This window comes from Sus scrofa, chromosome 6, assembly GCF_054392235.1.
Source record: "Sus scrofa isolate SSC_HxYL_T2T_F1_AM1 chromosome 6, Sscrofa_HxYL_maternal_Yorkshire_Landrace_v2.0, whole genome shotgun sequence".
Lineage (NCBI taxonomy): Eukaryota > Metazoa > Chordata > Mammalia > Artiodactyla > Suidae > Sus > Sus scrofa.
The window spans coordinates 79,657,637-79,669,300 of record NC_139388.1 but is presented as its reverse complement, the minus strand read 5'-3'; the positions used below and the strand labels follow the sequence as shown (position 1 = coordinate 79,669,300).

The 11,664-nt window shown below is 46.4% G+C and overlaps 1 protein-coding gene and 1 long non-coding RNA gene across 13 annotated transcripts in view; one reads left to right on the top strand and one right to left on the bottom strand.

Annotated features, from left to right (window-relative positions):
- Positions 1 to 731: 731 nt before the first annotated feature.
- Positions 732 to 11,664, top strand: part of ZBTB17 (zinc finger and BTB domain containing 17) — a 36,641-nt gene continuing 25,708 nt past the window's right edge. For all 12 annotated transcript variants that reach the window (XR_014807118.1, XR_014807120.1, XR_014807117.1 and 9 more), the window contains exons 1-2: positions 732 to 828; positions 3,232 to 3,315. Coding sequence is in view for 1 of the 12 variants with exons in the window: in XM_021095395.2 (XP_020951054.1) it covers positions 3,235 to 3,315 (81 nt within the window). In the remaining 11 variants the exon portion in view is untranslated. The remainder of the gene's footprint in view (positions 829 to 3,231; positions 3,316 to 11,664) is intronic.
- LOC146402577 (uncharacterized) lies at positions 4,528 to 9,677 on the bottom strand. The gene is made up of 2 exons (XR_014807147.1): positions 9,609 to 9,677; positions 4,528 to 8,121 (listed from the first exon to the last, which is right to left on the bottom strand). It is a non-coding gene; the product is annotated as an uncharacterized LOC146402577 (long non-coding RNA).

Sequence of the window (11,664 nt, the reverse complement as noted above, 5' to 3'; positions counted from 1 at the left end):
TGCTGTACAGCAGAAAGTTGACAGAACACTGTAAACCAGCTATGCTGAAAAAAAATTATAGATCATGAAAAATAAATAGGATCAGAGTGAAGAAAGGAGAAAGCCCAGGAACTGTTAGAACTGTCAAAGGCTTGGAGGTGCTGAAAAGTTGGAAACAGGCCGCAGAGGGGCTGGTCAAGTCCGCAGGCAAAGTTTTGTTTCCTGGCACCCTTCTTCACCCCCAGGCTAATCCTGGACCACCTCTAGATAGGGAAGGGGCTCAAAAGTAGAAAAGTATAATCGGGGTTGGCTGCTAGCTCAGAAGTAGAAAAATATAATCGGGGTTCTTCGGCTTTGATGCCACAACTAGGTTCACATCTCTGCTCCACCACTTGAAAGATGCGGAAGGACGGGCGCATCTCACCCTAAGACTCCGTTTTCCCTTGTTCAAAAGGGGGAGAAAAAAATCCTATGCTGGTAAGAGGATTTAATGAGGTAATGCAGCAAGGCGCTTAACACAGTGCCAGCCACACAATAATCGCTGAACACATAGAAGCTGTTACTGTTATACTTGGAATAGAAAGCCAAAGAAGAGTTACAATAAGGACAATTCTAAGCTCCGAAGTACTGTATTACAGAACTTCTGGATAACTACGCGCCTGCGCTGCCTGCGAGCTTCGGCTAGCGCGGCCGCTGCGCATGCGCCGGAAGTTGCAGCCGGGAAGCCAGCGAGGTCGGTTCCGCCCGACTCTAACATGGCGGCGCCCTTTGTCTGCTCTGAAGTGCCGTCCCCGGCCTTCTCGCGGCCGTGATGCACCTCCCTCTGTGGTGGGGTCCGGGACATGGCAGGTGAGGGTCAGCAAGCACCCGGGGCCGGGGGAGTCTCAGGAGTCGGGTGGAGGCGGCGGAGGTTGGGGCGCGACAGGACGCTGGGGACGGTTGTGTGGGGGGAGGGGAGGAAAGTGGACTGGGAAGGGAATCTGGACTGAGGAGACCCCGCAGGGCAGGATGGTGCAGGGCACATGGGCGGGGGGGGGCGCAGCCTGGCAGGCGGGCAGGGAATGGGCAGGCGTACTGGACCCTCAGTCCCGGAGAAGGGAGCGCGAGTTGCCTCTAGGCTAGGTGACACCCCAGCTGGTAGCATCTCCGCCCCCGCCGCTCGGCTGTCACCGCCCCTTGACCCCGCGCGCCGCGGCGGGTGGGCGTTCTGCCGCGAGGTGAGGGGGTGTGGGGGCAGCTCACTTTGGCAGGCGGGGCGGAAGGGCACAAGGGCCTAGGAGGAGCTGGCTGAGCAGGAGGTCGCCACTGCCCCTCACAAGATTATTTCATTCATTCATTCGTTCTCCTGACGGTGGTTGTGAGGCTAGAGCAAGTGATCTAGTCTCGAGTAGTGGTTAAAAAGTGTTAACTGTGGAGCCCGGCACCTGGGGTTTGAATGCTAACTCTGTGCTTGCCAACTGTGTCCTGGGACACGGTAGTTTCTTGCTCTCCGCCTCGGTTTTCTCATCTTTAAAGCAGAGATGAGAGTAAGCTCTGCCTTCTAAAATGCTTATAAAGATTAAATGAGGTAATAGGTATAAAGTGCTGAGACCGCTTCCTGGCACAAAGCAAATGCTCTATGTGTTCTTGGCCGTTATTTTTCAGATCACCATCATCCCCCAGAGCTCAGAGGCTCATGTGGGTGACACAGAGATGCGTAGGCAATTCTAATACAACGGAAGAAAAGCAGAGACGTTCTTGCTTTGGAAACACTGAGTAGAGGAGGCACCTCACTCAGTCTAGGTGAATCCAGGGAGGTTTCTGCCCCCAGGAAGCCGAGACCCGAAGAATGCTTGGGGAGTGCAGGCAGGAAAGGGGGAGAGTACTCTCAGTTGAAGAGAGAACTGGTGAGCAAGCTAGGGGAGCACTGTGATAATTAAGTTCTCTGCCTAGAGACAGAGATGAAAGGTAAGACTAAAGAAGCAGTCTGTGGTCTGGTCCCAGGAGGCCTTTTAAACCTAGCTGTGGGCTTGAAATTTTAAGATTAATGGAAGGGCATCTAAGAATCTGATTTTAGGAGTTCCCTTGTGGCACAGTGAGTTAAGGATCCAGTGTTGTCACTGCAGCAGCTTGAGTTGCTGCTGTGGTGTGGGTTCAGTCCCTATCCTGGGAACTTCCACATCCGAAGGGTGCAGCAAAAAAATAAATAAATAAATAAATAAATAAAAGAATTAGGGGTTCCCTTTGTGGCAAAGTGCAGACGAATCAAACTAGTATTCATGAGGTTGCAGGTTTGATCCCTGGCCTTGCTCAGTGGGTCAGGGATCCGGTATTGCCATGAGCTGTGATGTGGGTTGCAGATGCAGCTCAGATCCCAAGTGGCTGTGGCCAGCAGCTATGGCTCCAATTCGACCCCTAGCTAGCCTGGGAAGTTCCATGTGCCCCCAGTGTGGCCCTAAAAAGCAAAAAAAAAAAAAGAATCTGATTTTAGATGTATCCACTCTAGCTATGTGAAGAATATATTGAAGGGAGTGGGCCTGGAGGCCAATTGAGAGGCTACTAGAACTATCCTGGTGATAAATGAGAGTGGCCTTGCGTTAGAAAAGAGGCAGAAGGTGGAGAGAGTTGTTTTTGCGGTAGACTTGACCAAGTTGTTTATTACTTAGATGAGTGTATTAGAGATGGGGGGTGGGGTGAGGGCTGACTCCAAGTTTTTGACTGGTAGGTGGTGAAGCTGCTCAGTGGGACAGGGAACAGGATGGGGAGCAGGTTTGAGGAGAGAAGATAAATTTCGTTTTGAACATTGGTACAAGTAGGTGTCTGTAACACATTCAAGTGGAGCTGTCCAGAGGTGATCTAGCAGTTGTCATCCATCAAAGGTCACTAAAGTCGTGGGAAGGGATTCGTCAACTAGGGTTAGGATCTGGAATGGGAAGCACAGTGTCTGAGGCATGCCAGAGGAATGCCCATGCTATAATAATACTTGGGCTTTTGCTTATCAACCTTGTGTTATGTCTTTCGGTCAGCAGGCCTTCCTGAGTGGAGGGATTGGGATGGGTTTCATTCATCTTTGTGTTCCAGGTCTTGCACAGTGACTGGCATGCAGCAGGCAGTAACAATCCAATTTAACATTTATTGAGCGATTACTTTGTGCCAGGCTCTGCACAGTGCTCTGCATTTGCCTTTATTTGATGGATGAATGAAAGGACATGTCTTAGGGAGCAGGTACCCTACAGGTTCTCATCAGATTTTTCCACTTGGTCTTTAATTTAGGTAATGAGCTGGAGGAGGAGAGTCAAGCTGGAGTTTACGCTAAACTGCCAGAAAAGAGTAGCCTGGGCTACTTGGAAATCTGAGGTATGTCTGTAATACTCAAAGGTGAAACAAACCAGGAGGTCATTTTGTCCTTCTCTAGGCTCAGCGAGATTCAAATCACCCTTTTAAGATAGCTTTTTCTTTAAAATAGTAATGACAAAATCCTAGTTAATTTGGTTGGGAGATGGTTGGTAATATTGTCGTTTTACCAACAAAGATCAGGCTAGGTTGATCCCTGGGCATTGTTCACACCTTGTTTTAGTTAAGTAAAATCTAAAATGTGCTAACAAAGCAATCCCAAAGTACAGTGGCTGGAAGGAAATAGAGGTTTACTCCGCCCCTTAAGTTTGGAAGTAGGCAGCCCCGAGCTTCTAGGGCAGCTCACTCTGTTCCGTGAAGTCATCCAGGAACGGGGTTCCATTGATCATGTGGCTCTCCCAGGCTTCCATCTTCATGGACTAAGCTGGCTGCTCTAGCTCCTGCCATCATATATACACTCCATCTGGCAGAAAGGGGAAGACAGAGTGGGGAGCACATACTCGTTCCTTTTAAGGGTCTAATGTTTAAAAATACATATTTTTGTACAACATGTCCCCAAACATAAACATCTGGTGTACAACCAAAGAAGGAATCACCACTGTTCCAATGCTGGAGGGAAAGCCGGCTGAGAGAACCTGCTTTCTCCCCAGCGTGACTGGCTTGCTGGCTTGGGGGTTGGACTCAGCCTGGGGGAAGGTCCACTGCGTTGGTGAAAGAGGGCGGGGCCTGGCTCCCCAAGGCAGGCTGTTCTGGCCTTGGATAGTTTGTGTTGCTTGGGCCCAAGGAGTCCAGGTTTGTTTATGCAGTCAGTGTTTTCTGTGCGAACATGTCGAACACTGTGATGGGGGCTGCGGATGTGGAGGTGAGTGAGACTGGATCCCAGGAGCAAGGAGCTCTTAGCCGTACAGATAATCACAATACAGTGAAAGAAACACCATAGAGTCTGTTCAGAAAGGCGTGGTGTGGGAGTTCCTGGTGGTCTAGTGGTTAGGATTTGGTGCTTTCCCCTCTTCGGCCTGGGTTCAGTCCCTGGTCACATCAAGCTACTGCATGTGATGGCCAAAGAAATGAGAGTGAAAAAAAGTGTGGTGCACAGAGGGCCAGAGGATGACTGTCGTTGGAAGGTTCTACTGAGGGGGTAAAGACTTTGAGTACATGACATGTTTTGGCTTTTTTTTTTTTTTTTTTTTTTTTTTAGGGCCACACCCACAGCAAATGAAGGTTTCCAGGCTAGGGGTCCAGTTGGAGCCACAGCCACAACCACGCTGGATCCATAACCCACTGAACAAGGCCAGGGATTGAACCTGAATCTTCATGGATACTAGTCGGGTTCGTTAATTGCTGAGCCACGACGGGAACTCCTACATGACATGTTTTGGATTGGTAACCGTAAAGCTCCCTTTGGATAGAGGCTGCAGAGACTCTGGAGTCAGGTATGAATGTCTTCTTCCCTGGTTAGTGGCTCTTTGTCCTGAGGGCCAGTTACTTCATTGCTACACCTCAGTTTCCTCATCTGTAAAATAGGGGTAACAGTATCTACTTCATAGAATTGTGCCTAGGGGTCCTTTGGGAAGGGAAGGATTCTCTCTGCCTTTTTAATTCCTTCAATCTCGGATGCTTCTGGGAAGCCTTTTGCCAGCCCTGCCCAGCCCTCTGCCACCACAGCTGAGTTTGGAGCCCCTCCCTGTGATTTCTTAGCATCTTGCACAGGTCTCACAATTCATGCTTCCCCCCTGTGATGGTCATGGTTCTCCTTGCCTGTCTCCCTGTGGTGCCACCATTGGGGACAGGTCTTGTTTCTCCTGGTATTCTCACCATGTGGGTCACTTTCTGGCACGTAGCTGGTGCTCAGTAAATGTTGTTGGATGAATGGATGATCAGGCTGGAGGTCCTCCAGCGTGATGAGGGTTTGGCTTGCTGTTGCCGGAAGAGAGGACCACCTTGGTTCTGTACTTACTAGCCGTGTACCTTTGGGCAAAGTGCTTGATCTCTCTGCACCTCCATTTCCTGGGGGTAATGATGCCTCACACTAACTTTACTGGGTGGAATTGTTAATGAGGTAACCCAGAAAATGCTTAGCCAAGTCCTTGATTCCTTAATTGGTAACTAACGTTATTGTGTGTGTCTTAGGAGAGGATGGCCCTTCAGAAGGTCAGGAAAGAAAATATGCAGGAGGCAGAAAAAAATAGGGATACATGCACGAGGTGCAGAAGTCAGAAGGTTCTAGAGAAAGTGCTGCGGAGAGTAAGTCACCCTCCCTCACCTGACGTGGGCCCCTCCCAGATAACTGCTAACAGCACCTGTGTGTCCTTTGCGGCTCTTCTGCGCCAATGCACGTCTGAACGTGTAGATGGGGGCCGTCATTTTTAAGAGTTGAATGGCCTGATTTTGTTGCACATATACTGAGCCCTCCGTTTTGGGGCATCTTCTGTGGGCAGGGCTTCAGGTTTAACAGTTTGCCACCAAAAAAGATCCGGTGGGCCACTCTCTACCGTCCTGGAATTCCCCCAAGGATGGTGCCGTATGGGTGACACGGAGGTTGGCAGACATGGTGTCTGGCAGGGTGACAGACACCACAAAAGGGAGGGATCCCAGCCTTAGAGGAAACGAAAAATTCCCAATACATTTTACCCACAAAGCATTTTTTTTTTTCTGGCTTTTTAGGGCCGCACCTGAGCCATATAGAGGTTTCCAGGCCAGGGGGTCTAATTGGAGCTACACCATAGCCACAGCAATGCCAGATCTGAGCCGCAGCTGTCGGCCTACACCACAGCTCATGGCAACGCCAGATCCTTAACCCACTGAACAAGGCCAGGGATCGAACTCGCAACCTCATGTATCCTAGTTGGGATCCTTAACCACTGAGCCACAAGGGAACTCCCCCACAAAGCATATTGTGGAGACCGTACTCTCCTTCTTTTGCTGGCCCTGTTTTTAAATGATTGGAGTAGTGGCAGTCATAAAGAGTAAGCATTTTAGCACCGACTGATTTCAGCATGTGCTGCAGATGTGTGTGCCTGAGTGCTGGCATCGGAGTCTGGCACTCTTAAGGTCCTCGTGGATATCAGTACCTCTAGAGTCCAAGGGCCAGTTAAGGTTGACCTCAGTAGTGTGGTCACAGATAAACAGAAAACCAGGGCATGGGCTTTTAGACTCAGACCCGCTTGTGGTAAATTGGAGAGTTGAGCCTTGAGCTACAAGGGAGGGGAAGCAAAGGGCATGGTTAGAATAGAGAGTTGTTCACTCATGTCTAAACGGCAGTCTGCAGAGGTGCCGATTCCAGCCCAGAGTAGGGTCTGGACCGGAAAACAGGCTGGGTGGGTTCATTGTCACGTCAGAAGTCTGTTCAGCTTCTGGTCTTAAACAGGCAAGTAGAACCTGTTCTCCCTACCCCACCCGCACCGCTTCCTGCACGGGCGGGTAGTCTCGGCAGTAACTTTCCTGTCCTAAATGGAAGGCTCCAGGGCCCAGTGGGAAGTTGTCTCTCTGCAGCTCAGAAGCGAGGTTGGTGAAGCACATCTCATTTCTGTAGTCTCAGGGCCTCGAGGGCCCCTGTCAGGGACTTTCCTGGTTTACTGTAACTCCGTCAACTGTCCAGGTTAATGCTTCATTGTTTAAAGTCAGAAGGAACATTGTGTACTTTTGTAAATTGTTTTCTTAAATACTGAGTACATACAAAAGAATATGTGTGGAATCAAAGATAAGGCTGTAAGGAAGGCTCCTGTACCTGTCACCCAATTTATAAAACTGAATGTTACTGTTACCTTTGGAGCGGCCCTCCCCGTATCCTGTCCCATTCCTGCCCCAAGTGAGCACTGAATTTGGTTTTTATCCTTCTCTTGCTTTTCATTATAGTTTTACCACATGTGTTTGTATTGCTAAACAATGTATTGTTTAATTTTGTTTGTTTTTGAGCTTCACAAATCATTTTGTTTTCAATGATTTAAGTTTCTTACTTAACATAGATTCTTGAGAGTAATCCATGTTGTGTATAGGTGTATTTCATTTTCACTGATGAATAGTGTTCCATTGTACGAGCATTTATTTATCCTTTCTATTGTTGGGGGACCTTTGCTTCGTTTCCAGTGTTTTGCTGAGACAGACAGTGCTGCAGTGACCCCCCCTGGGGCCCCCGGTTATAGCCTCTCCAGGCTACTTCCCTGAATCACAGGGTGTCTGCATCTTCACTTTCACCATATAATACCAAACTGGCTCCAAAGTGGTTTCCCCAGTTCACACTTCAGCTGACAATTCTGTTTGCTTCATATCCTCCAAACAATGGTATTATCAAATTTAAAATTTTTTACTAATCTGATGGAAGTTCTGTGATACTTCACATGGTTTTGATTTGCATTCATGTTTATTAGTGGGTTGACCATCTTAGTGGGTTGGACCTAATTGATCATTCAGGTTTCAGCTTCTATGAAACAACTGCTTAAATCTTTAGTTCTTTTTTCTTTTTTTGGCTGCCTGGTGGCATATGGAGTTCCCGGGCCAGGGAGTAGACCCAAGCCGCAGTTATGACATATGCCACAGCTGTGGCAATGCTAGATCCTTAACCCACTGTGCCCGGCTAGGGATCGAACCTGCATCCTAGTGCTCCATAGACACTGCTGATCCCGTTGCACCACAGTGGGAGCTGCCTTAGTTCACTTTTGTATTGCACTGTTTGTCTTTTTTTTTTTTTTTCCCCCCGCTTTTTAGGGCTGCTTGTGGCATAGGGAGGTTCCCAGGCTGGGGGTCAAATCTGAGCTACAGCTGCTGGCCTACACCACAGCCACACAATGCAGGATCCGAGTCGAACCACATCTGTGACCTATACCACAGCTCACGGCAACGCCAGATCCTTAACCCACTGAGTGAGACCAGGGATCAAACCTGAAACCTCATGGTTACTAGTCAGATTCATTTCTCCTGCACAGTGGGAACTCCTGTTTGTCTTTTTTATTACATGTAGACCTTTTTCCCTGTTTGTTTGTTTGTTTTTTCCTTTTTAGGGCTGCACCTGAGGCACATGGAGTTCCCAGGCTAGGTGTCCAGTAGGAGCTGTGGCCTACACCAGAGCCACAGCAATTCAGGATCCGAACCAAGTCTTCAACCTACACCACAGCTCATGGCGATGCGGGATCCTTAACCCACGGAGCAAGGCCAGGGATCGAGCCCGAGTCCTTTTGGGTGCTAGTCGGGTTTGTTAACTGCCGAGCCACGACGGGATCTCCTTGTTTTTTGTTTTGATACTAATCCATCATAGATGTTGTAACCACCCACTTCCAGTTTGTGGCTTGTCATTTTAGGGTTTTTTTTTTTTTTTTAATGAATAGAAATTCTTAATTTTAATGTCATGTATCAATTTTTTTCAATATATAGTTGGCACTTTTTTTTTTAAGAACTTCCTTCCTGGAGTTCCCATTATGGCTCAGTGGAAACAAAATCTGACTAGTATCCATGAGGATGCAAGTTCAGTCCCTGGCCTCGCTCAGTGGGTTAAGGATCTGGTGTTGCCGTGAGCTGTGGTGTAGGTCGCAGGTGCTGCTCATAGTCTGTGTTGCTGTGGCTGTGGTGTAGGCTGGCAGCTACAGCTCCTATTCAGCCCCTAACCTGGGAACCTCCACATGCTGCTGGTGTGCCCTAAAAAAGAAAAAGAAAAAACTTCCTTCCTACTTTGCATTTATAAAGATAGTCCCTCATATATTGTCTTCCAAACATCTTATGATTTTGCCTTTTACATTAATGTCTTTAATCTGTTTATAGTTAATTTTATATATGGTGTGAGATAAAGAGCTTATTTATTTTTCATTTTAAAAATAAGCACATCAGATTGTCCCAGTACTATATATTGAAAAAAAGACCTCTCTTTCATTTGGCTATGGCCACCAGTAACCATTATCATACATCAAGTGTCCACAGATGTATGGGGTTTATTTCTGGGCTCTTTACTATCTGTTCTCTGTCTGTGTGCCAGCCTCACGCTGACTTAATTTCTAAATTTTTATGTAACAGTTCTGGGTATCTGGTAAGACTTTGGCCCTTTGCTTTTCTATAATTTTATTTTATTTTTATTTATTCATTTATTTTAAATTTATTCTGTTGGAGTTCCCATCATGGCTCAGTGGTTAACGAATCCAACTAGGAACCATGAGGTTGCAGGTTTGATCCCTGGCCTTGCTCAGTGGGTTAAGGATCTGGTGTTGCCGTGAGCTGTGGTGTAGGTCGCAGATGCAGCTCGGATCCCGTGTTGCTGTAGCTCTGGTGTAGGCCAGCGGCTACAGCTCCAATTGGACCCCTAGCCTGGGAACCTCCATATGCTGCGGGAGTGGCTCTAGAAAAGGCAAAAAGACAATAAATAAATAAATAAAATAAATAAATTTATTCTATTGAAGTATAGTTGATTTACAATTATGTGTTAATTTCTGCTGTACAGCAGAGTGATTCGGTTCTATATGTACATACACATCTTTTTCACATTCTGTTCCATTATGGTTTCTTACAGGATACTGAATATAGTTCCCTGTGCTATACAGCAGGACCTCATTGTTTGTCCATTCTATATATAATAATTTGCATCTGCTAATCCTAAACTCCCAATCCATCCTTCCCCAACACCCCTCCCACTTGGCAACCACAAGTTTGTTCTCTATGTCTGAGTCTCTTTCTGTTTCATAGATAAGTTCATTTTTTTAAATTTTTTTGGCCATGCCTAAAAATGTGGACATTCCTGGGCCAGGGATCAAACCTGTGCCACAGCAGAAACCTGAGTGGCTGCAGTGACAATGCGATATCCTTAATGCGCTGAGCCACAGGAAAACTCCCTGAACTGTATCTTTTATAGTGTGCGAATTTGGGCTCTGGTCCAGTTGGGGCCATCTAATGGTTTGGATTCTCAGGGGGATTTTACACTGCTCTCTTTGGTGCCAAGATTTGATATGGGCTGTTTTTTGTGTGGCCTTCTTTCCATTAAGATCTGACCCTTTGCGGCCCAGCTTTATTCTGGAAGGCCCTCCCAAGAGACTTCCTGCCTTGGGGGGATGGGGAGAACTCCAGCTTGCTGAGTTTTGCAGATGCCCTCGCTGCCCACCCTCAAAGCTTTGCTTGCTCTGTGGATTCCAGCCTTCACTTGTATTTGTTTGATCTGTCAGTATTCCTTACTGATTTGTCAGTCCTTTGATTCATTTTTTAAAATTTATTTTTTATTTTTTATTACTCAATGAATTTATTATATTATAGTTGTACAATGATCATCACAATCCAATTTTATAGGATTTCCATCCCACAACCCCAGCGCATTCCCCCACCCCCCAAACTGTCTCATTTGGAAACCATAAGTATTTCAAAGTCTGTGAGTCAGTATCTGTTTTGCAAAGAAGTTCATTCTGTCCTTTTTTTAGATTCCACATGTCAGTGAAAGCATTTGATGTTGGTGTCTCATTGTATGACTGACTTCACTCAGCATGATAATTTCAAGGTCCACCCATGTTGCTAAAAATACCATTATTTTTTTCCTTTTAATGGCTGAGTAATAATCCATTGTGTATATGCACCACATCTTCTTGATCCACTCTTCTGTCAATGGACATTTAGGTTGTTTCCATGTCTTGGCTATTGCAAATAGTGCTGCAGTGAACATTGGAGTACCTGTGTCTTTTCGAGTCATGGTTTTCTCTGGATAGATGCCCAGGAGTGGGATTGCTGGATCAAATGGAGTTCTATTTTTAGTTTTCTGAGGAATCTCCATACTGTTTTCCACAGGGGTTGCACCAATTTGCAATCCCACCAAGAGTGTAATAGGGTTCCTTTTTCTTCACACCGTCTCCAGCACTTATTGTTTGTAGACTTTTTGATGATGGCCATTCTGGCCGGTGTAAGGTGGAACCTCATAGTGGTTTTGATTTGCATTTCTCTAATCATGAGTGATGTTGAACATCTTTTCATGTGTTTTTTGGCCATCTGTAGGTCTTCTTTGGAGAATTATCTGTTTAGATCTTCTGCCCATTTTTTGATGGAGTTGTTTGGTTTTTTGGTATTGAGCTGCAGAAGGTGTTTATAAATTTTGGAGGTTAATCCCTTGTCAGTCGATTCATTTGCAAAGATTTTCTCCCATTCTGTGGGTTGTCTTTTTGTTTTGTTTAGGGTTTCCTTTGCTGTGCAGAAACTTTTAAGTTTAATTAGGTCCCATTTGTTTATTTTTGTTTTTACTGTCATTACTCTAAGAGGATCTGAGAAGATGTTGCTGTCGTTTATGTCAGAGAGTGTTTGGCCTATATTTTCCTCTAAGAGTTTTATAATGTCTGGTCTTATATCTGGGTCTTTAATCCATTTTGCATTTATTTTTGTGTATGGTGTTAGGGAGTGTTC